General features: G+C 35.9%; 4 protein-coding genes across 4 annotated transcripts; 1 reads left to right on the top strand and 3 right to left on the bottom strand.

Moving 5' to 3' along the window:
* Positions 1-590: 590 nt before the first annotated feature.
* Positions 591-3,590, top strand: LOC105126082 (nuclear polyadenylated RNA-binding protein). Its single transcript, XM_011026827.1, has 2 exons — positions 591-1,657; positions 3,101-3,590. Exons 1-2 carry the CDS (start codon positions 1,305-1,307, stop codon positions 3,162-3,164), a joined length of 417 nt encoding a protein of 138 aa, XP_011025129.1. The 5' UTR covers positions 591-1,304; the 3' UTR covers positions 3,165-3,590.
* Positions 3,591-6,323: 2,733 nt separating this feature from the next.
* On the bottom strand, positions 6,324-8,678 carry ZKT (protein containing PDZ domain, a K-box domain, and a TPR region). The gene is made up of 7 exons (XM_011026826.1): positions 8,102-8,678; positions 7,780-7,886; positions 7,571-7,665; positions 7,369-7,445; positions 7,016-7,136; positions 6,859-6,918; positions 6,324-6,779 (listed from the first exon to the last, which is right to left on the bottom strand). The coding sequence occupies exons 1-7, from the start codon at positions 8,527-8,529 to the stop codon at positions 6,639-6,641; spliced, it is 1,029 nt and encodes a 342-aa protein (XP_011025128.1). The 5' UTR covers positions 8,530-8,678; the 3' UTR covers positions 6,324-6,638.
* A 574-nt stretch (positions 8,679-9,252) lies between these two features.
* LOC105126080 (pumilio homolog 12-like) lies at positions 9,253-15,060 on the bottom strand. Its single transcript, XM_011026825.1, has 7 exons — positions 14,741-15,060; positions 12,449-14,108; positions 12,167-12,329; positions 11,057-11,220; positions 10,201-10,459; positions 9,826-9,940; positions 9,253-9,739 (listed from the first exon to the last, which is right to left on the bottom strand). The coding sequence occupies exons 2-6, from the start codon at positions 14,014-14,016 to the stop codon at positions 9,833-9,835; spliced, it is 2,262 nt and encodes a 753-aa protein (XP_011025127.1). The 5' UTR covers positions 14,017-14,108; positions 14,741-15,060; the 3' UTR covers positions 9,253-9,739; positions 9,826-9,832.
* A 4,652-nt stretch (positions 15,061-19,712) lies between these two features.
* Positions 19,713-24,036, bottom strand: CPN60BETA2 (TCP-1/cpn60 chaperonin family protein). The gene is made up of 15 exons (XM_011026824.1): positions 23,873-24,036; positions 23,251-23,503; positions 23,021-23,146; positions 22,549-22,686; positions 22,376-22,471; positions 22,020-22,262; positions 21,702-21,936; positions 21,337-21,506; positions 21,152-21,229; positions 20,994-21,065; positions 20,792-20,896; positions 20,544-20,636; positions 20,367-20,459; positions 20,094-20,217; positions 19,713-19,972 (listed from the first exon to the last, which is right to left on the bottom strand). The coding sequence occupies exons 2-15, from the start codon at positions 23,485-23,487 to the stop codon at positions 19,959-19,961; spliced, it is 1,824 nt and encodes a 607-aa protein (XP_011025126.1). The 5' UTR covers positions 23,488-23,503; positions 23,873-24,036; the 3' UTR covers positions 19,713-19,958.
* Between the last annotated feature and the right edge of the window lie 204 nt (positions 24,037-24,240).

Genomic DNA, 24,240 nt, shown 5'->3' with positions numbered 1-24,240 from the left:
AATGAATAGTCTACTTGATCTTGATTAGTAACTGGGACCTCATCTGCTTTAATGCCTAATCATTGGATAAGAAGATAAGGATGCTTAATTGCTTGTTAGGCAAACCTTAGGAGAATTATAATGGCCAAAGGTGCTTGTACAAGAGAAGATTAATATAAAAGATAAACAATCTTGAAGCATTATGTTCTTTGAATATTGCTACTTGAGATATGCTAATCAATTAAATGTGATTTTTTAATACCAGAAGAGTATTATATTTGGCAGTGCTTTGATCCATGATGGAGGATATCTTCCTACGTTTGTTCTTCCCATATCCCATTCCATTGACCACAATCTTTTATAATCTTGTTTTTACTTTGCGTTTGCATAAACAATTTGTCAAACCAGCTCATATAACAAGGGGGAATAATATTTTTCGCAACAAAATAATTTATTCTTCTCCTTCTTGCAAAATGACATGTTGGGTGGTGAAAAGGCAAGGCAATTGCCATGTTTTATACTTTATTAATATAGACTGTATTTTTATAATAAAATATTTAGCCAGTTTCTGATAAATCAAATCCCGCTTTTGGAGGGACTAACAGTTACATTGCAATATAGTAATATACAGAATATTTGGACAGTTGGTTTTCATCTTCCAAATCATAGGATCTCTCTCTTTCTATCTCTCTAAGCTTTCACCTTCCTTATGTTCTGACATATCTGACTAGATTTCTTGCTCCTTCTTTCATCATTGATTGACAGTGCAGAGGGGAAATGAAAGGGGTAGCATTGTCATTTCTTGCAATATTAATGTTACATCATTTTGTTCTGTCTTGTTAAGATTACAACTGCTGTCTTTTTCTATCATTGAAATAGTGGAAACAGTCTTGTAGCTCTGGAAGGACAGTTTCGTAGTCCATTGAGTCTCTTATTTTATCACCAAATACCTTAAAGACTCGAACTTGTTTCTGGGTTTTACTTGTTTCCCTGAAAGTTTTTGGCTTGATTCCTCCTTTTGATATGTAAACTCAAACAAGTGCCCCGCTTGAGTTTAATCTGGACTTGTGTTGCCAACACAAGTTATTTCGCTCTTATCTTCTTCGATTTTTGACTATTTTTTTGTGCTAGGTTGACAACAGTTTTGTCTGTTGAAAGATATTATCTTTTATACCTCGCCTTGTTGGGTTTGCTTGTTTTTCATTCAAATTACAGAAATTCAATGAGGAAAAGTTTCAAGATTTAGATCCATGCTTTTGAATTGGAGTTATGAAATGGGCTAATTTTTTTGTAGTTTGATTGATGATAAAGAAAATATTTTGTTCATGAGGGTTTTGTTCAGCAAGATCCACTGTCCTTCCTTCATTTGCTTTTGCAAACCCTCTCCTAGTATATACACACCAGGACCATTGAAATTGGAAAACAGTCCTCATGTGCCTTCAACTGCAGTTATATCAGTTGCTGATGCCTCCTCTAATGATAATCACGTGCTTAGTGATTCCATTGAGGTGAAGGAAGGGAGTGTAGGTGTTGATGGGAAGCAACCAGAGTCTCAGAATAGCCTCAAAAGTAGTCTAAAAAGGGCAGCTTTTGATTCCAAAGAGGTTGATAAGAAGAAAGTGCAGTGGATAGATTTCTTAGGGAAAGAACTTGTTGAGATCAGAGAATTTGAGTCCAGGTTTGTATTTTTTTTGTGGTCTCTGTTATCTCTATCTACATTTTTCTTGTACAATGCAATGTTTAGTTCTGTATGAAGTCCACTTGCTGAAGTTGATGAAATTTGGGATGGGATGATTGATATGCAGCCCAAAATGTTCCGAATTTTCCATCCGTGTGCTAATTATTGAAAAAACAATGATGCGATAGATAAATTTGGTGCTAGGAAATGTTAGTTAATGCCATGTAATATACTGATAGGCCGAAATTTTTATTGAAAAGATAAAGTCCTATTTGTAGGGATTATGGACACTTGTTGGAGATGGGATGAACAAGTAAGAATGGTTTGATCAAATTCTGTTAATGTTCATTAATTAACTGCCTATAGCACTTCTAGTCCCTTCAGCTATAGCATTTGTTGTTGTTGTTGTTGTACTGGTGATGGATGCTGTGCAAAGAAGCTTCTTCTAGGGCAAGGAAGTGAAGTTCCTTCTTAAGGCTGCATTTTCTGTGGTGGATAAGTTCTTATTGTTAGAATTGTTAGAAAGCAGTAGGCTTTAATTGGTCCTAGAAAACAATACTCTTACATTGATCTGTTTATAAACGAGGACAATGGCATCCTAAGTTCGTAACTCAATGTGATCAGATAAAAAGTTTTTGCTTGGGATGGGCTAGTGATTTCCTGGGAACATATGAATAGACTAGATGGCCATATTAATCTCCTTCTTTGTGATATCTTGAGAATGGAAAATCCTTTGCTGATTCTATGATATAGTTAAGAGATTGACTTAACAGAAAGGAATATTTAGCAGCATTTTGTGTTCCATTCAATTTTGTCTCTCTTTTAGGTTCCCAACTTCTGTCTTGGTCAACTCTCTTCCTGAGCAGGAATGCGAGGATGTTATTTGGTTTTGCACCCATGTGATGGTATAAGCTATATGTTGAGTTTTAGAGATGGTATTTTGACTCTTCTAAAGGATTCTGCCACGTAATTTCTGTCTATAAAGGATTCAAATCCTCAATTTAATCTGTTACTGCTTGTGCACTAACTGTATAGAAAAGTGGCTTGATCAAGTGATTTCAAGCCTTCCAGCTTGCATCACATGACTGCAAACATTGTCAAGAACATATCTTGAAAACGTTGACAATCCATTTGCTTGAGATATATGTAATTATTATCACTTTTTATGGGGGCAATTAAGGTCCTAATCCCCTGAATCTTGTGCAACCCCTAGAGGAGTTTAATTGCTCATCGCATTAGCAGCTCTAATCATATAGAAAATCTGCATTCTTATGATGCATGTTGCAACTTGCTTTTGTCTGTAAACAACATTTCAGTACCTCTTCTATTTTTATTTTTATTTTAATTCTATTTTTATGGATTGTTCATAACCAATATATTTCATATCTGGATTGTTCCCAACCTAATAATATTTCTTTTAATCTGTTTTTCCCTTTTAAACAGTGAAGCAGAAGATAGTGACAGTGAAGATCAGAGCAATAGGGGCTGTGTTTGTACAATTCTTTGACATCTATTATATAGCATCCTTCTTGTGCAAGTTTCCGAAGCAACTACATCAATTATAAGAGAAAGATGAAAATAATTTATGACTACTCTCAATCTATTCATCCCCTAGGGAAGAATCTAAGAAACTGAAGTGGAGTTAGAACAGGTTCCCATTCACTTCTGCACTGCTGAATCTACCCTCAAATCAAAATATATCCAGGAGAGAAGTCAAAATAGTTGATATGAAATGGGAAAAATATTGTCTCTTCCAATTCTTTTACAATGTAATGGCTCATTCATTTAGCAATTATGACATTACATGCAAGTTCACAATCTAACTCCTGTTAAGTCACTTCTTTTATGACATTGGGTGCTTATCATCATGTCAGATTCATGACTCCCTCAATGAATTTTATAAAGTTATTATAGCATGTTTCTGCATGAATTTGCTTGACCTCCTTCTCATGAAAATTACTAGACTGTGGTTAGAGTGAGTTAACATTGCACTATCTGTTATTTCCTTATCTGATTTTGTTTTACTTTGCATGTGGGTTAATGATTCTGAAGTTGTGTTGATTAGTTGTAACGGATACGAAGAGTAAAATGATGCGTTTGTTACCATTCTAAACTACCAAAAAGGGCTGAATGAACTTAACAGGCTTGAAGAATGCGAACAAATTTTAGAACAGTTCATTTGGACATAGCATGCCCAATTGGATGTATTCTTGCAATTGCAGCCCTTGACACTTCTAACTAGATTCGTAGAACGCAAGGCACTTGTTACCATTGATCCCTTGTTGACAGCAGTATAGCGAAAGCAGGACCTAGTTGTTTGACTATGGATTGAAAAACTCAGCCAAACCTAAAACTTTGCCCGTCAGTATGATCGGCGGGCATTTTGAGATGGTAGCTTGCCTATACACCCAATGGAAAGTATGGTTGCTATTATTGCAAAAAAGCCTACTGAATATCCAATCCGCGCACCTTGCCATGAAAACCATGAGTCATCTGTTTATGGTAGCTTTACCGGTGGCTGCGCTGTTGGCATACCGCAAAATCCACTGTTGTTGGCATATGAGTTTGAATCATTCATTGTGTCCATTTGGCTACCCACTGGAATCTGACACTCGAGTTTGTTGCTACTCATTCTTGATAATTGTGAATAACAATAACAATTTTATTGAATTAAAAACAATTAACTACAAAGATTTTATTGTAAAAAAATAAAAGATGGTTTCTGAAGGTTGCTCAGACCTCCATAAGAATATATTCAAGGTCCCCGTAAGTTTTTCCCATTATTTTTTTCCATACTTTAGAATTCTACTTAAATAGAAAAGAAAAACAAATTCAAATTTAAAATAATTTTAAATTTAAATAGAAGTAAATCAAGGCTAGAACCGATAAACTTTAAGACTATAAGAGACGAGAAGCAGTGATATTATTGTCTGAAAGAAATATGTTGCCTGCGTCCATTTCTGCAAGCCACTGCGGGAATGGTCCTTCTGGCTTGTTCTCGCTTAAATCCAAGAAAACAAGAGCCTTCTGTGTAGAAATCCAGCATGGGATTCTTCCTGCGAGACGGCATGAGCTCAAAGATAACTGAGATATCATACATTCATTGTGATCCCATGTCAGTTTATCGCCTCCAACAAACAGATCCCTCAGACTTTTCATATCAAACAACCAGGTAGGGATTCCTCCAGGTGGTAGTTTTCCAATCGGAGTGTTTTTAACTTGAGAAGCTTCTCTATAGATGATGTAATCCCACCAGTCAGCCTATTGTCACTCAAGGCTAGAGTGGTCGAAGCAAGTGGGCTAGTAACTTCGTTGTCAATACTGAAGCGGTAAGGAGTTATTGTGAAAAACCCGTAGCAATTATAGAAAAATGTTACAACAAGAAAGAGCACAATATTTAACATTGTTTGAAAATGTACCTGCATCTAATTGAGTGAAGAGTTTTTATTTTTACTGTATCAAAATAGGGTTAGATGATATATATTTATAATAAACTTTAAATCATCCAAGGAATTCTAGAAGGAGTATTAATAATTTTTCCATAATACTCTTTCACCCTACTGCAGGGGTGGTGCCCCTGCTACTCCTGCTCGATTCTGATATCTGCTTGTGAATCACAAACTACAACATGAGTCAACTAAAGAAAGAGAGTATCCCTAGTTCGAATCCAACCGCTTGCATCTCCCAACTTACATGAAAGTGCGGAATTGACAGGAGACTTCAAGTTAGCAGGCTCTCCCTTGTGGTTTGGCTTTTAAAAATGGCTGTTCACCTGTAGATCGTGTCCAGAAATATGTGCATCATATCAATAAAATAAAGTAAAAGGCCAGAGTGGTGAAGTTGGCTAAATCACCAATATCATTTGGAATCTCCATGGATAAATAATTCTCCCTCGAGTACAATATTTCCATCTCCTTCAGGTAGAGAATTGAAGATGGAATCCCGCCAAAGAAATTGTTGCTGCGAAAATTCAGCTGCTGTAACTTTGTGAGGTTCCCAATCTCTTCAGGAAATATTCTCCCAGAGAATTATCATCCAACTTCAACACCTTCAAGTTGAGAAAAAGCCCAATTCTTCGCTAGATGAGAGACTTACATGCCATCCCATGCCTGCACCATCCCAAAGTCTTCCAATTCGTCTTAACGGACACCAATCCTCAGCCTAAGATCATGGTCACTTTAATGACCATACTCATGTTGAAAGTACAATATTTTCAATTAGTTTGGCTGTTAAATAGTACTATATGTTTCTCATATTCAAAAAGTCCACAAGCCAGAACTAAGAATCCTAATTCTGATGTTCAAAGAAACAGGTATGTCTTGTTCTCATATCTTTTTCGTTTGAATTTGTCGGACTATTATGCGTGTGATTGCGTAAACTCGACTTATGGGATTGTGTAGGCTTGAGTTATGGCTTAATACGAGGGACTCGATACGAGGCTTACCCTCTGAGATTGTTTGATAACATTGGCTATTCAAGAGTCAAGTATTGTGTATAAATAGGATTATAACTCTTCAAATTTATGCAAGTTAATCAAGATGTACTCTTTTTGGTTCCTCATTTCTCTTGTAGTTTCTGTAATTTCATTTTAAATTTGTTATTCATAATAGAATTAGGGCTTTCTGTGTAATGTACAGCAGTTTACATGCCCGGAAGTTCGACAGGATGGCAGTTAATTCATTCTGTTATATCCAATAATAAAGAAACAGTTTACTTTTCTTGTTTATCCTCTTCAATTTTCTTGTCCAGAAGATTACATATCATAGACTGTATCCAAAGAAGAATGAGGATAACAAGCCAATCATGGCGAATCATATTAAACTTTTTTGAACTCGTCCTAAACTAAAGCTATGAAAAAACAAAAATCTTATTACAAGGAGTTTTATCTGAAGCAGTTGGTGGTTTGGCCAGTCCTGGCTTCATGTAAGTTCAGGTGCAGTTACCTCCTTGATTCTTTCATCCTTGGAGCAAATTCATGACTCTATTTCTTGTTGAATCCGAATAGAGATTTAATGGCGTTGATGGCATTCTCGTTGATAAATGATTCATCAAACCTTTTCATAAGAGGTTCAAATCCCTCAGCTGTCCTTAAATTGGATAGGTCAGGATCTGTCCGGATTCGCTGTTAACATTTCCAAAACCTCAGATAGTCAGCACTTCAAACTATATGATGCTGTTCATGTGCAATTTTAGTCCATTACCTTAAAGTCTTCAAATCCTGCTTTCATCGCATCTTCAAGTGCAGATAGCCCAGCTTGTAACTGTTCGAAGTTCGAGGAAGTAAATGATGCAGCAATCCCATAAAGGGATTAAAAGGAAGAGAAAGGGCTACTGTTTTCAAGATAACAAAGACATTACCTGATTAAGCTTAGAATAACAACAAGCGACATTGTAACTTGCCACTGCAGCTTCAGTTGGGTCTGGTTTCGATCCCAGCATAGACTCGAACTTCTCCAGTGCTTCCTCATATTTGGCATTTCTTCATCAATTAACCAAGGAAAACAAAATTTTAGAAGTATCACTGTGAAGAACTTGTAATGACTTGCAGGCAGTAAAGCATGTTACTAGCGCTTAAAGGGACATCTAATTTGATGTAATAAATTATGCAACAAATGAATCAGTCCATCCTAGAGACCTAGCCTTCGCAAATATGAAATTCAACTTGAACTCAAAAGGAAGTAGAAAGAACAAGTTGAATATCCAGAAGTTACTTGTATAATTGCAGCCCTTCGCGAAGATCCTTTTCTCGTTGTTCTTTCTGCTCCTTTTTTCTTATGTAATTTTGCATCTGAAAAACCAATCACAAGTCAGAAATGCCAAGTTACTTGCAGTAAGAACTCTTCCTATACAAAGAAACAAAGTGAAAGAGAACACATATGGTATCCAGCTTTGTATCTTTTTCTAGTTACTCACTTGGATTTCTCTCACTCTGTTACTAATGACACCAGAGTTCCTCTCAGCTCTGATAATTTCCTTTTCTGTCAGTTCCCCGGTATAATCCATGTTCCCTGAACAGAGTAGACAATAAAGAATGAACTTCCAAGTCTAGTTCTATGTGCAAGTTTTCATGGGTGGGAGTTTAAGAGTGCACATATATGTTCATCAGGCATTGATGAACTAACCATATCTCTTTTGCATTTTCATGAGTAATGGGCCAATTCTTTGCCGGATGGTGTACATTGTCCTCCCATATTCAGCTGCTGGCCAAATCTCTGTCCCAAACACAGCACTGCATAAGATTTAGAATTCCATAAGTTACATTCTCAAATAAGATTCTTGTCAATTGTTCCAAAATTGTGGTAAAACATTTTTATGATTAGAAAAGGAGTTGCAGAGTTCTTCAGAAACTTGTATCTATCAATTGCAGCTCACATTATGATGAATTGCGTTGAATTGGACTTGATATTTAATTTGGAGAAGAAGAAGAAGAAGGATAAATTAAACCTGGTTGCAATAACTTTATCACCAACACTGAATTTGCCAGTCTTATCAGCTGATCCACCAGGAGCAATAGCATCAATATAAGTAGCGCCATCTCTGCCCTTTGCAAACTTTATCCCATAAGGCTGCTCTATTTCCACCTCATACTCTTCATACTTTTCTTCTCCTTCACCTTCACCTTCACCTCCACTTCCACTCTCTGCAGATTTTGATGTCTGTGACTCAGTTTCTGAAGCTTTAAGGATTGAATTTGATGGTTTTAGCAAAAGGGTATTGCTGAAAGCTGTTGAAGTGCTGAGAAATGAGTAGTTCTTGGATAAAAAGTGAGTGTTTTGAGAGAAAAGGAGTGGAATTTGCTTGGCTTGGACACTACTTGTTGGTAATGGTGATGAAGAGTAGAGAGAAGGATATCTACTTGGAGCTAAAGACATGGCTGGTTTGTTCAACTACTGTTTTGCTTTGCTTCAGCAGCTCAATTGCTTCTGCTCGGAATGAGAAGTACTGCTGCTTTCCATTTGGAGGTGGGGGAGAGAGATGCTGAGAGGCAGAAGGAGAGATTGGCCTCAAAGAAGAAGTGGCTCTCATGAGCTCTTTGTGCTCTTGTTCAATAATGTTGTGCCACGTGTCATTTGTGGGAAAGGTATGACTGGATCTTTTGATGACACGTGGCCTACCCTCATTCTTGATTATGGAGTTCAATACATTTGAGATTACCAACTCATATTTGTTCTTTTCATTTTAATTTTAATTTTAATTTTTAGCCAAGCAAAGGAGGAGGAGGAGGATATTCCTTCTAAAAAATCCCAATATATACATACCCTACCAACGGTACGATGGATCCCATGGTTGATCTTGTTGGCTAATGAAATTTTTTTAGAAAAAAAAAATCACAAGTTTTCTTCATACTAATGTAGTTAAAAACCTTTTTGAAAAGAAAAAATCCATTAATATCAAATTATTCATACAAAATAAATTGTTATTTTTATACTATGAAAAAGATAACTCTCATGGTTTTTGGTAGGAAGGTAGAAATTCATACAAATGATCACGATATTAAAGCACTTTGGTGCTAGGATTTGAATGAGAATATGAAGTCAATTTCACAAGGAACGAAATTATAACTTCATATATATATATATATATATTAAAGATTATATTGTCAGAAAGATGATTACGGGAATGGCAATATTAGGACCTTAAATATTTTATATGACAAATCCAAAGCCCTAATCTTGGCAAATCTATGGACATGAAATGTACATCACAAAGATAAAGTCAGCATGGAAATCACGTAGCTTACAAAGCTCCTCCAACCTGCAATCACCCCGTCAAGCCTTGACTCCTGAGCTCCCGTCCATGAAAAAACAGATATTGCAAGTAACCCACAAGCTCAAAGAACTCTACACCTTCACATTTCTTTTATTCCCAGGCAAAGGAGGAAAAAAAAATCTGATCTACAGACGTTCGGATCCTGCGTCATGTGAAATTCTCTGTTTTGATGATTAATAAACCTTAAAAAAATTCACCTTTCATCTGTTCAAATGAGCTGTGGATGCATCTTTGACAATTTTCTCTCATGTCAAGGCATCAAAATCTTGCGACCAAATCTACAGGAACTTCTTCTGCAATTGAATGCAAAGCCTGCACGACCACACACAAAAAAAAAATAATCAGAAAGGGCAAGCAGAATGTAGACAATGCAGAAGGGAGAAGTTGTATGATCTTACTCGCAGATTACTTCTTCAAACTATTACCAGACAGGACTTTCTTCCCATAAGGACTAGTTCGAAGTGTAGGAACATGGGGTCGTATAGCCTCCACCAGAGCAGTATGAAGAGCTCCCTACTCCACAAGTTAAACAAGGATCCAATCAAATAATGAAATTGAATCAGTTTAATTTAATCAACGCCAACCGCTTTCCACCCCCTCATACAACAGAGATCAGAAAATAAGACTACAGTCTCCAAAGGGGACTCCAAGAAAGACAACAAAAAGAACAATCCAAAAGCATATAATAATTGCAAATCTTTCTTCCAGGGGAGAACTGCCAGGCACATGATTTTATTGGAAAAAAAATGTTGATTAAAAATCAAAATACAAACCTTTGATTGTTGCAAAGCTGCCTGGATAACATAATTACCAAAAGGATCTTGCATGACTTGATCAAGGTGAGCATTATTTATCAGCTCCTGGATAATACGTGTCCGGCGCTCCTCTCCTGCATATTTTAGGCATTTCTCTACCACATTGCTGCTATATTTCTGAACAGACAAGTCCCTATAATTACCTTCCAACTGACCAAGAATATCAGTTGTTGCCCAGGGAAGTCGAAGCTCAAAGACAAATTGCACAACATAGTTCCTGCAACATTGAAACACTTCAAATTTCAAGTGTTGGAAATCCAAGCATGCATTAAAAAGATGGCTTTTAAATTCCTAATAAGAGAGCCATTCAAGCAGTCATCAAGATGTAGTGCCACAAATGCTTTTTGGTCTTGCCTTTCTTAATTCCCCAGAGTAAGAACACCACCACACGTGTGGAATATGTAAAGCATGACGGGAAATTTTTTTTGGAATTGTTAGAGCAGGGTTTGAGTAATTATTTTGATGATGAGATTGTGAAAAAACTTGATATTTTGACCAACAAATTTCACTGAGTCAAAAAGTCCTCTGTCAAGCAAAGCTAATACTTCAGTAATAGTCCCACATTATTCACTTTTGATTCTAAGCCTTGAAAATAAAATGCATAACAAAAGAAAACAAAGAGGATCTGGATAAAACAGAAGTTCATTAATACATGTCACCCTTTATTAATAACTACTTATATCATGTTTAGAATGTGAAACCACTTTCTTCCATGGAATTGTGCAAGAATGAAAATTCAACACACCTTTGTGAAAGACAGGCTTAAGAAAAGACACGGGAAGGAAAGCTCAAAGAAAAGAGAAAAATATAGTACCCAAATGGATCTTGTGAAAGGATCAGAGCATTCGACGTGATCTCAGAGACTAAACGACACCTTTGCTCTCCCTCGGAATGGCTTAGGCATTTTTGAAGCACGCAACAGCCATGGCGATCCATTGCAAGTTCAATACAATTAGCAGTTGTAGCTTCAAAAAGGAACTGCAAAAGAAATCATCATCACTGTTTCACATAGTGCTAAATTCTGGTTTATCTGTAAAGCATGCAGGATTTATAACTAAAAGAAGCATCATTTGCTGCATCTGCATGGAAGAGTTAAACAATTGTTGGAAGGCAACAATTTTTGTCAAGGAATGCCAAGGCTTCTCAAATTGAAATCATTCTTCTTGAATTGATAGATGGTATGCCCCAAACAAAAAAAAAATTAAAAAAACACTGATGGATGGATCTTAATCAATGTCCCATTCCTTTTTTTTTCTTTCAGAGGAAGCTGGTGTTTGCATTCTTGATCCTAGTAATAATTTTTATGACAAAAACTTACCCAAGAATAGCTATTAAGTCACCATAACCTAGTTACACAAATTTCAGAATTTTATTAACATGATATATAACCTGAAAACGAAGATAATTAAATATAAGCAATATGTTAGTAAAAGTAGAGGACAGTTCTTTCTATATTGTTAAGGGTAGTCGCTCCAGTACAGAAGTAGAGAACAACATGCTAAAGAGTACTTCTGTGGGAAAACTAGAAACAAATGAATCTCAAACTTCTGTGGGAAAACTAGAAACAAATGAATGTCAAAGAACAAAAGTAAGAAAACAGGGAACAAAAGTAAGAAAACAGGGCTATGAAAAGATGAAAAGATCAACTATAAGTGTGAAGAGATGATGGATGTCCATTACTCTAACGGGGATGTGATCCAACTCAAGTTGTTCAATTGAAAGGACATGTACCAACAATAGTTTTACCTCTTGTTCTTTCATTTCAAATGCTTTGGTAAAAAAGATTTAAAAAATCAATTTGCTTCTTCACATTAATAGTTTTGAGGGTTTCAGACAATAAGGCTATGAGGATAAATAATCTGAAAAATATAACAAAAGTTCCAGTTGCCAAAGATACTCAGGTAGAAAAGATACGTGGCCTTACATCAATGTATTCAGGCATCAAACACTGCAAGCAACGCTGGGCTACATGGTTACCATTCATATTTTTTATCAAGGTCACTATACCAGGCTTCAATGCAGAGACAACCATGGAACACTGCTCTGAGGTCTTAAGGGTTTCGATAACCTTTTGAACAGCTCGAGTCCTGTGTTTAAAAGAGCAGTTCAGAAAATAATTAAAGCATGAAAGGGGAACACCATGAGTTTTGAATGCACAGGAAAATAAGTGTGCATGCGCGCGCGCACAAAGAGAGAGAGAACAAACCCATGCATATCACATGAAATCCGAATAAGCTCCCCAGCTTTTCTAGTGATAGCACTAAGTATTTGCATTCTCTGATCCTCATCGCATACTTCAAGCAACTTCTGAACAAGGTAGTTCCCAAAAGGGTCTGTCATTAGCTCAACAATGTGATCAATAATCTCAAGAAAAATCTTTTCAACATCTTGTGGGCTCCCCTCAGAAAATTTTCTCTGCAAGAAACGGCAACCATGCTGGTCCTTTGCCATGAGATATATTCTACCAGTTACATCATCTACTGAGTTATACTTCAAAGACTGAGAACTGAAATTAGAGCTTTTTAGTTCAGTAAAATCAGGAGATATATCCCATGAGGTCAAATGATCCAACTGAAAGCACCCAGCAGGAGTAGGTAAACTATGGAGAAGGTGACTGTTTGATAGAAATTTGCCATGATGGTTGAGATGGGCAAGTGTTTCATTGCCTCCAGCTGAGCCAAACTTCAAAGCTTTCAGTGTGTTCAGTCCTTGTGACCTTGTCAGAATCTTTTCAGGAAAACACTGTTTTCCTACTTTGTCCAAAACACGTATACCATTCTGTGAGTGGTTCAAACCCCTTGAGACAGCATAGTTGCTACAAAATGGTTCTTGATTAGACTGTTGAACTTGGTGAGAGAATGGCACCTCCAAATATGGTTGCTTCACGTTCCGACTCATCAGCTTGGTTGCAACATTTCCATTTGCTTGAATAGGATTCTGGGCTTCCAATCTTTGATTATGAAGTTGCTGCATATATAGATATTGCTGATGCATCCTGTAATGTTGTTCTTCTCCAATATTCCTCCAGCTAATGTGAGACTGGTTTAATTGTTGTGAATGTAAGTAAGGAAGTGGAGACTGAACATCAGTGAAGTATTGATGATCAGACGTTAAAGGAAAATCCATGCCTGGGACAGCCACATTGGAAAGCAATTGAAAACCTTGCATGCCATGAGTTGGTGAGAAGGCCGTGGAGAAATTTTCAATTGGCTGAGGCTGACAAAAATCAGCTGGCACCTTCAGTTGTCGGGCATCAAATTTTAAGAAATTTGACTGTTCTTGACCAACTTTCGCAACATTAAACTTGTCAAAACCAAAAGGTAAATTATTTGGTGAGCGGAACAGAGGGGAAACCATCACTGTTGAGTCCATATTTGAGAGTGAACCATTCATGGTGTTTATATATACAGCAGGATTAGGTGGGGATTTAAAATTCACCAAAGAACTCCCACTATTAAAACTCAATTCTGCAAATGCAGATGTCAAGGACTGGTCATCTGGCAAATTTGCTTCATCTGATTGGAGATTCTTGATAGGATATCGTTGAGTATCATTTGCTAAAAATTGTCTGTCATTCAAACTCCCATTGCTTTCAAGTTTCACAGCAAAAGCCCCCTTGCAAGAATTCTCAGAAATGGGTGCCAAGCTACCATTTAGAGGTGCAATCTTAGGTCCAGCATCAGCAGAATGCTGATTTGCAGAAGTAGCATGTGGTATCTCTCCAAGAAGCTTCTCAAATTCATCAAACTCTATTTCAGTTCTTTGATCTTCCATTCTGTAAACGGCAGTGTGCTCAAAAACTCCTTCCTAACAATGTATATGAGACAATGTAGATACACAAACTAGCACTTCAATGCAGCAAAATTCTGAACGACAAAACACTACCCGTTAGGATCTCAATAATGGTAATAGAAAATGAAAAAAACTAAATTTTCCAAAAATAATCATCACTTCACTTCTCACTAGAAGCTATCACCACCACAGTCTCAGCCATCAGAAATGGATTTCAAAGAAGCATAATGATAGTAATAAGAAAAATCAAATAACAAGAAGAAAAGGACTGTCACATAAATCACGACCAAAAGATTCTATACTAGAAAATCAACGAAGAACAAAACCCCAGTTCTAAAAGAGACCCCAAAAATGACTCTAAAACCATGATCATCATCATCAACATGATCAAACCATTAAAAAGACCACTACTTTTCCTCGATTTCTACGTCCAAACAGGAAAAAAACAAAAAAGCACAGAAATCTATGCTTGACACAATTCCAATAACCATAATTCAGTCAAGTTCATCAAAAGAGCCAAAACCCAGATGATTAAAACCATGATCATCATCACAGACCATAAAAAGTTTCAATCTTGACAACAAAAATCAATAAAACAGACAAATCAAAAGAATCCCAATTCAGCTCAAACGATTCAACAACAATGCAGAAGAAAAACAAGAGTGAATGAGTGATAAAAAAAGGCATAACATACATACAAACATACCAGTGACAGAGGATGATAGTAAATGAAGAAGGCATTGGAGGGGGCCAAAGCAACAAACTTTATAAGAGATGATCGATTGTTATTGTTAATTAGAGTGAATTATTTAGAAAGAATGCAAAGAGAGTGTAAGTATTTGTTGGTAAGGTGAGGGGGAGAGGCGGCGTGAAGAAGAAGGAGATTTTTTCAACCAAGTGTGAGAGATATAAAAGAGATGGAACGGTTATGGCATTGCCAAATTTAAGCATAAAATAGAATTACATTACAACGATATTACAAACATATATTTCTACCATTACCATGAACCATAACCATAACACACACCACCCTCCATCTATCTATGAATCATCCATGCATGGAATGCAATGCTGCTGGCTTATATATATATTTATTATTTTATTATATGATTTCTTTCTTTTATTTCTTTTAGGTTTGTTTGGGTCACTGCACCTCACTCGTTTTTTTTCCCTTCTTTTAACCGGTAATAACAAACTTGTAATCATCATCATTAAAGTTGAGTCAATTTAAGATATTTTATTAAATTTATAGTTAAAATTATATTATTTAAATAAAATAATAATAAAAAATTATAATTTTTTTTAAAAAAAATTTAAGACTAAAATTATTAGACTTGAAGTATTTAATATAAACAAATCATGAAGTTTAATTTTTAATAAATTAAATATTTAAAGATAAAAATAAAAAAATTTAATTATAATTAGGATTTAAAAAAAAATAATTAAAATAATAGGGATTAAAGTTAAAATAAAAAATAAATTTTATATTTGATTGAAAGATAAAAATTTTAAAAAATCAATTTATTAAAAATACAACAAAATTAAAAAAAAATAAAGGTTAGAATTGACATAAAAAATATTTTGATTTAAGAATAAAATTAAAAAGAATAATAAATTTTACAAAAAAAAACACAAAAAAATTAGAAATGAAAACAATAAGAAACAAATTGAAAAACATAATATCATCAATTTAAATTGAATGATGAAATTGAAAATCAATAAAACTTTTACAAAATAACCAAGGCAAAAAATTAGAAATTGAAAAAATAAGGTTCAAATTGGAGAATATAATATTTGATAAATTGTGATAGAAGGATAAAATTAAAAACAAATAAAATTTTTACAAAAAAAGTTAAGACCAAAAATTAGAAATCAAAAGAAGAAAAATTGAAGTTAAATTACTAACAACCAAAAGGATCAAATTGTAATTTTTAGAGATGACAAAAAAATAAAAGAAAAAAGAAAAAGAAATATTCATCATTAAAAAACTAGATCACCACCAGAGACACGTACCACATTAAAATAAAGAGAATACGATGGTATTTCTAGCGACATGATAAAAAGGCATTTTTGGACATTAAGAGATGCTGCTTGTATCAGCCAGCCCAATATGCTATATATTGTTTTACCGTTTTCACAGTTTTATTCTTGGTGATGCAAGTTCATTTTTGAGCCTGACGTCTCAAAACGCGTACAATATATTAGCAATAAGCACGACTAAGAAGACTAGCTATCAAACTCTCATCTACCGATATGAGTTATTATAATTCATCCCCTTTAAAAAGCCTGACGATCCCGTCAACACAACTAGATAGCTAGTGAAGTTAGCTTTGATACCAAATATAACAACCCGGCCCAATATGTTGTATATTGTTTGTTTTGGGTCTTACCACCCTCATGAACGCGAGCCCACTTTTAAACCTAACACCTTAAAACACGTACAACATGTTATGTTAGCTTTGATACCAAATATAACAACCCGACCCAACATATTGTATATTGTTTGTTTTGAGTCTTACCACCCTCATGAACGCGAGCCCATTTTTAAACCTAACACCTCAAAACACGTACAACATGTTAGCAACTAGTACTACTAATTAAACTAGCTACTAAACCTCACTAGTTGATATAGGATATTACAGTGTCTAAAAGATATAGATGCCTCTCATACATCTCAAGGTGTGTCACATACAAGTTCTTTTTTATATTTTTTTGTTTGTTTAGCCAAACACCAAAATATTTTTGAACTAATTTTATGATTACAAAAAAAAAAGAATCATTGTTATTTTATTATTTTGAAAAAACCAAGAAGCTCCTTGATTCCAGGATTTAAATTTTTATTTTTAAAAATATTTTTGTTGTTTCATTATACTTTTTAATTATTTATTATTTTTTATATTTAGTTAAATATTAAATTGTCTCTCAACTGACATCATAATAATGAAAAAACCATAGTGAAAATACTAAAATACCCCTTAATCCTAGGGTTTTTTTTTTTTGCTTCTAATGTTATTTTAATCATTTCATTGTGTAATTGAAATGGAAAAGGACTCATTTCTCCCTAATGAATTTTGTAATGACAAATGAATCTTGTAAAAAAAATTTAATGGCATTGATAATTAGTGCTAAGTTTTTTAGCTGTGTGGATAAAAACATCATTATATTGTTCTAATGAACAATATCTCAGTAGATCCAGAGCTATAATATTTTGTGGAGGCCAATTAATTAAATCTTCATGAGCTATAATTTTTTATTTTTTATTTTATATTTAGTCAAGTATTATATAAGATTGGATCACATTGGAGCATGAATAAATTTTGTAAATTGGGTATCGTGCTAGCTTCTGATTTTTAATTTATTTTCTCTTGAAAACATATTAAATTAATATGGTTTTAGATATTTTTGGATGATTTAATGTGTTTATGTTAAAAAACAAGAAAATATTATTTTAATGTAAATTTAAATGAAAAGGGCAGCTTGGAACACATCATTAAGTAGACAGTAGACAGTTGGTTGTTTTCCACATCAAATGTAAACGAGTTTTAAATTTCTGATGCATATATAATTTTACCACAGCATACATGTTCTGTGAAGAATTAACGTGCTTGCCTGCCAATATCACGATAGAGAGACTACTCTAATAATAAATGTGTGTATCTAGAAGATATGCATGATTAACACTCCAAGGATTCTCTTTGGCTCTCGGTTTAGTTTTAGGGTTTTTATTATTATTATTACTCTCCACTCTTCTTTTCCCCCCTTGAAGAGGAGGAATTACACTTAAATTCCTTCCAGACAATCTACCCCATTGCAGTCGTTCTTCATGTCGTATCCAAGCAAGGCTTGTGTCTTGCAAGACAAGTCAGATGCTGTTTGGTATCAGAGACCACATTATTGTATTGGGAACTTTGGTAATGGACAAGAGAAATCAAACAATCAAACAAAGTAATAATCAGAATTTAACCACTAATATCAAGAGAAGAAGAGGGGCAAAAAGATCAAAACCTTAGATGGATGGTGTTTTGCATTACTATAGTTTTTATGATCATTTAATGGATGCGTATATGTGCATCATGATTCTTACTTTATTTGTTTACGCTGACCAAGACTCTGTTTGTAGCTAATTATGTTTGATAATGTTTTTCAAATTGTTTTTATTTAAAATACATTAAGTTGATGTTTTTTAACGTTTTTTTTATATATATTTCTAATGCAATAATGCTAGAAATGAAAAATAAAATATATATAAAAAATATTATTTAATTAAAATAAAAACCTGCAACGCGTTACCTAACACAAACTTAATCTGGTCATTAATTTGCTTTCCCATTGTATATAGAACACATTGGGTATTGATGAACATGCACGTCTTGCATTGGCATTAGCTATATGCTTTGTTTGGGTAAAAGATTGAGCTTTGAATGGTCATCCAATTCAAGACCATGTGATGAAAACCCTAATTGTACTCGAAATATCCTCTTTACATGAAAGGGAAAGGGGGAAATGTTGAGCATATGGAGTCATTTTGAACCCAATATGGTACTCCCCATTGCTCATTTATACGTTCTCAAACCCTAATCATAGATGAAAAGTTGCCCTCCATGGAGGATATTCCAACGCTTCTTCCTTCTTCCTTCTTTATCATCATACCAGTAGCAGCTCTTCCTCCGTGAAAAAAACCAAGGTGTTTAACATTAAATTTCTAAGATCTAAGTTTACTTTTCTAGGATAATAAGAAAATAATTCACACAAATAATCACAAAGAAATAGTATGATTTGATTGGAAAGACAAAGGGTTAAATTCATGAGAGCATACGAAGACATGTAACACCTGATATTAGTAACTAATTGGCTGGACAACAGAGGAAGAGTGCGAAAATACAAGGAAAAATATTAGTTTTTTAGGTAATGTAAATAAAATAATTAATGAAAGGGAGACTGTAGGGGAGGCGGGGTGGCGGGGAGTTCGGGTCCATTATTAACTGTTATAACAGAATTAGTTACTCTACTCTCTATCCCTTTCCAATCCCAAAGTATTTTTATCATTACCCCTTCAATGGTGTGTATTTGTACTGGACAAAGAGAGCATGGGAGGAACACGCTGTGCCTCTCAAATTTCAAAAGCAATCCCACCAATAGATTATAGGCTTAAATGAATATCCTCTGCCATATTATTAAAGGATTGCTGTGGAACGAGAGGTATCTACTGGACTGGAGGGTTGGAGCATGGGAGGTGACACCATGTCTCCGATGAAGGCGAGACAAAGCTCAGCACACAGACCTGAGACCTTCCCTTTACGCAGCAGCGCAGGCATTTCTTACAAAATCACAAGTTCAACGTCTCTTTTTTCTCTGTTCATAATGGATTGAGGAGATCGAGTTCCCTTCAAGAAAGAGATAACCTCCTCCTTTCTTTGAATCCCTGTTCATAATTTAATTCTCAACACTCAATTATGATTGCCGGTCTTAATCATATAGAGTGGTAGATGGTTCTTTATATATCCCATAATCTACTCTGACGACTGTATTATGATTGCCACCATAGAAGTTATCTCTCAAATTTAAGGGGATGAAGCTATAAACTCTAGGTATTTATTGACACCACAGTTAACTCAGACTAACCATTAATTGTGATATCAACAGATCGTCAGATTTAGCAATTGTGGAGCAACGAGAGCACAAGCAAAGATGAGACTAGCAGCAACTCAAAAAAGGGTTCAAAATCATTGCAATTGTACAATTTAATTGCAGAATAATACACGCCGTATTCCAGCAAGCTACCCTCACCAGAATCTGTAATTTCTACCAACATTGGTAATCAAATTTACAAAAGACGCATTATCAATCATCAAATTAAACATCATTTGCTTCCAAGAGGGCCCCTGATCTTATTTGATCCTCTCATGTGTTGCACAGCTGCCTTCCTAGTACCCATATCCTGTAAAAACAATGCAAGAACAGAAAACTCAGTGACGCAGTCACTAGACAAACAAAGCACTTAATAGCGAGCAACACGGGCAGCACAATCACACAAGGTTTCATAGTTCAGAAGAACAAACCTGAGTTATCCATGGGGTTGCCAGCAGGCACTGATTCAGGCTCCTTAATCTCAACAACTACACAGTCAGACATCAAGAACGTCTTTGCTACCGATGATGCATGCTCCAGGCAACATCTGACCACCTGAATGATAGAAGACAGCTAACACTCAGTATATATTTAAATCCAACAACACACAGCTTCAGAGCCAAAAGAGACTTCTAACTTTGAACTCAAATACCAACAGACAAAACCTAAGCTGACCCTCAATAGAGATCAGCATGCTAGCTCACCTTTGTTGGATCAATGATTCCAGCAGCCATCAGATCTTCATAATTTCCAGTTGCAGCATTGTATCCAAATTTAGGATTGTCATTTGAGAGCACCTAAAAGAGAAGGAAATGATCTTAGCTGCAGGTAGTTCTAGACCAGACACAGTACCAGAATTTGACATCAGCAAATTTAGATACCTTCTCGCTGACCACACTTCCATTAACACCAGCATTTTTGGCAATTAACTTCAGGGGGTAGCTCAGAGCTCTCTTTACAATGTCTGCTCCCACCTGCAATCAAGCAAAAGCAATTTTTTAAGCAGCTTGGAAACAAAATCCACACACAGAACAAATACAGATCATGTACAAGTTCCTTTATATCTCATTCTATGAGTTCCTTAACAGAACACTCTATAAGTTCTCAAAATGATGATTTAGCACATTACCTTTTCTTCATCGTTCTCAAGACTGTCCTTGATAGCATCCACCTTTGATGCCAGTCTCAGCAGGGTGCATCCACCACCAACCACAATACCTTCCTCAACGGCTGCCTGAAAACCATTGAGAGGATAATGACTGGATGGTGTCCAAATAATTTAACTAAGAACATAAGAACAATACAGGCAAAGGTGGTGTGAGATAAATTACCTTGGTTGCGTTAAGAGCATCTTCAACTCTCAATTTCTTTTCTTTAAGCTCTGTCTCGGTTTGTGCTCCAACCTTTAGCATTTAAAAGCATGCCCATTTAAGTTAAAATACAATTTATTCAGTTTGTGTCTCTATTTCATGAGTGATAAGAAAATTACCTGTATCACTGCAACACCGCCAGATAGCTTAGCAATTCTTTCATTGAGTTTCTCCCTTTCATAGTCTTGTTCAGCAGCCTGCATTATTACTATCTTGCATTTAGCATCAATAAACCACACTGGCAGAAGAAAAAACAAGCATGCATTTTTGTTATAAAGGAAAGGTGAGAAGACAGAATTGGCACCTCGATAAGATTTCTAATTTGAGCAACTCTCTTATTTACTGCTTCTTGGGTGCTTCCGTCACCAACAATGGTGGTTGTGTCCTTGGTAAGAACCACTTTAGAAGCATGTCCCAAGACCTCTTTGCCTACTTTGTCCAAGGCAAGCCCCACCTCTTCTCTGACAACAGTTCCTGCAACCGAATTAATGAAATTTCTAACATCAGCAAAATAACAATAATAATGCCAGAAGTGAACATTTGTATCCACTCCCACGCAAACATATAACAAGGGCATTCATATTCACAGTCAGGGCACATAATAGCTGAACACCATAAACAAAAATAAAATCATATAGAGGGGGAAGAATCCAAAGGTAAAACACTGACCTCCAGTCAGAATAGCAATGTCATCAAGGTACTGACTTTTCCGTTCCCCAAAACCAGGAGCTTTGAGGGCAGCAATCTTCAAAGCACCCCTAAGCTTATTGACAACAAGAGTTGCTAAAGCTTCTTGTTCAATGTCTTCAGCAATTATCACAACTGGATATCCAGCTCTAATTGCATCTTCCAAAATGGAGATTAGATCTCTTGCGTTTGTTATTTTCTTGTCAACAAGAAGCAACTATACCAAAACATACAGAATTGTCAGCATCGGGAGAAAAAATCAGCTACAAAAGCCTGCATGACTAACTGTGAATGGCATACCTTGCAGTTCTCATATTCAACTGACATTTTTTCACTATCAGTGACAAAGTAAGGTGAGATATAACCACGGTCAAACTGCATTCCCTCAACAACATAGAGGCTGTTATCCGCGCTCTTTCCCTCTTCAAGGGTGACCACTCCCTTCCGACCAACTTTGCTCATAGCTTCAGCTATCATATTCCCAACTTCATAGTTGTTCCCAGCACTAACAGCTGCCACATCTGCAAGTTCACTGTCTTCAACCTGCAATCCCAGAATATATTCATTCAATCCTTTCAACTTTTTTACTTGCATGCAAAGGTCACAGTGGCATCATGAAAATTACCCACGGGCATGGTCTACTTCACTCTACATACCTCTTTCGACATCAACTTAAGTTCGTTTACAAGAGCTCTTGTGGTCTTCTCAATGCCTCTAGTGATTAAAACAGGGTTTGCACCAGCAGCCACAACCTGCAAACAAACAAATGGATAAGGTTGCCACGCTCAACATTCTTAGAAGAATAAATGGTATGCACCATAATACCAACCTTGACACCTTCTGCAATAAGGCCTTGCGCAAGAACAACAGATGTTGTAGTCCCATCACCAGCCAAGTCATTTGTCTTGGCAGCAGCTTGTCTCACTAACTTAGCACCAATATTCTCAACCGGATCCTCCAATTCAACCTAATTTAGGGTAAAGAATTCTGTAAATAATCACAAAAAAATGATGCGCAACAAGAGGAGAAAATGATATGGTGAACAGAAAAGGCCACAGTCCTCGTCCAACACATGCGAGAACCAGAAGGAAGATAGATCATCATGCCACAAGAAATTCCTAAGCTCATAAATCTGTATATGGATAGCATAACGAATTAACATAAAGTGGAATATTTTGTTTGCCTCGTCCAAAGTGGGAAGCCACTACTACGATTTCTAGCATGCATGTAAAAAAGGAGAGGAGAATAGAGATGCTATCCCTCAAGTTATCAACAACACAAACAATCCAGAGAAAGCATACCTCTTTAGCAACAGTCACGCCATCATTAACAATTTTAGGCGAACCGTATTTGCTCTCAAGAACAACATTCCGGCCTTTAGGTCCAAGGGTAACCCCAACTAAATCCGCAAGCTTGTTCACACCAGTCTGCAATAAAGGAACATATCCGGTAAGCAAAAGGCAAAAAAGACCAACAAAACACACTGCAGCAGGATACAACTACTCAACAAAACCAGCAACTAAAAACTCACTTGCAATTTCTTAATTGCAGAACCGTCCTTGTTGAAGTGCAGCTCCTTGGCAGCATTAACCTTGAGAGAACGTGATCTTGGTAGAACTACATTCTGTGGCCTACCAAATCGACTTGCAGAAATGGAAGCGAAAGATGACAACTTGTTTGAAGAAAATACGAACTTCTTATCCATAGCACGGCCATTGGGAGCAGCCAAGGTTCCAACCGAAGACATGGCCGTAAAAGTCGATGCCATTTTTATTCTTTAATACCTGGTAACATTAAAAATAAATAAAAAAGGTTTGAGTCTCCGTATGATTTCATTTATTTTAAGCTCACTGAGAACTTCATTTTTATAGTTTCTAGCTAAAATTCTCAATGAAAGAGAATCCAATCACAAAATTCTATTCCCAGCACAATTCAATATTTTACAGTAACACAGTTCCCTCGAAGCAATAGAGTGCGAAACTAAATAATTCACAAGAAATAGAAACTATATAAAGCAGCAAACTTCAGGGAATTTTTCACAAGCTAGCATGATTAGCATGCCACAAAAAGGATAAGAAACAGTGTAAAGATTAAAACTTTATTACGATAAAGGCAAAACAAATAAGAAAGAAGAAGGGGGTGTGAGAGCTTACAGGGAAATGAAACGACCGGTGGTGGGGGAATGGGGTTTTAGAAATGGGGTTTATGGATGAGAGGCGATGGTGGGTGGCTGGGGACGGGGTGCAGGTTTATCCGATTGACACTCTCTTAGTCCTTGCAAGGCTATAGAAAGAGTAGGTTTTTACTTTTATGAGTGTTGCTTCGGGTTTGGTCTTGAAGGTTCTAGCGAATCTAGACCGTTGATGAGACTTATTGCCGCTTGATTTGTCTTATATTAGAACACTCTAGAACCTGTGGTGTTGTCATGTGGATTGCTTTGTTAGTGCTGGTAGTTCGGGGTACAACCACTACAACGACCAGTGGCCTACTTATGTAACGCGCTCCAAATTTATATTTTTAA

The sequence above is a fragment of the Populus euphratica genome, unplaced genomic scaffold (genome assembly GCF_000495115.2).
Source record: "Populus euphratica unplaced genomic scaffold, PopEup_1.0 scaffold75.1, whole genome shotgun sequence".
NCBI lineage: Eukaryota > Viridiplantae > Streptophyta > Magnoliopsida > Malpighiales > Salicaceae > Populus > Populus euphratica.
This window is presented reverse-complemented; position numbering and strand designations above follow the sequence as displayed.

Bases quoted from the DNA above. Each gene is read 5' to 3' on its own strand.
- LOC105126082 (XM_011026827.1), top strand. From the start codon at position 1,305: ATGAGGGTTTTGTTCAGCAAGATCCACTGTCCTTCCTTCATTTGCTTT. The intron at 1,658-3,100 runs GTTTGTATTTTT...CCTTTTAAACAG, and splicing joins ATCAGAGAATTTGAGTCCAG to TGAAGCAGAAGATAGTGACA.
- ZKT (XM_011026826.1), bottom strand. From the start codon at position 8,529: ATGTCTTTAGCTCCAAGTAGATATCCTTCTCTCTACTCTTCATCACCA. The intron at 7,666-7,779 runs GTTAGTTCATCA...TACTCTGTTCAG, and splicing joins GAAAATGCAAAAGAGATATG to GGAACATGGATTATACCGGG. The intron at 7,446-7,570 runs GTGAGTAACTAG...TTGGTTTTTCAG, and splicing joins ACAGAGTGAGAGAAATCCAA to ATGCAAAATTACATAAGAAA.
- LOC105126080 (XM_011026825.1), bottom strand. From the start codon at position 14,016: ATGGAAGATCAAAGAACTGAAATAGAGTTTGATGAATTTGAGAAGCTT. The intron at 12,330-12,448 runs GTTTGTTCTCTC...TTTTAAACACAG, and splicing joins ATTTCATGTGATATGCATGG to GACTCGAGCTGTTCAAAAGG. The intron at 11,221-12,166 runs GTAAGGCCACGT...TTTCTTTTGCAG, and splicing joins TGATGCCTGAATACATTGAT to TTCCTTTTTGAAGCTACAAC.
- CPN60BETA2 (XM_011026824.1), bottom strand. From the start codon at position 23,487: ATGGCATCGACTTTTACGGCCATGTCTTCGGTTGGAACCTTGGCTGCT. The intron at 23,147-23,250 runs GTGAGTTTTTAG...CCTTTATTGCAG, and splicing joins CTGCAATTAAGAAATTGCAA to ACTGGTGTGAACAAGCTTGC. The intron at 20,460-20,543 runs GTATCTAAATTT...CTTCTCTTTTAG, and splicing joins GAAGTGTGGTCAGCGAGAAG to GTGCTCTCAAATGACAATCC.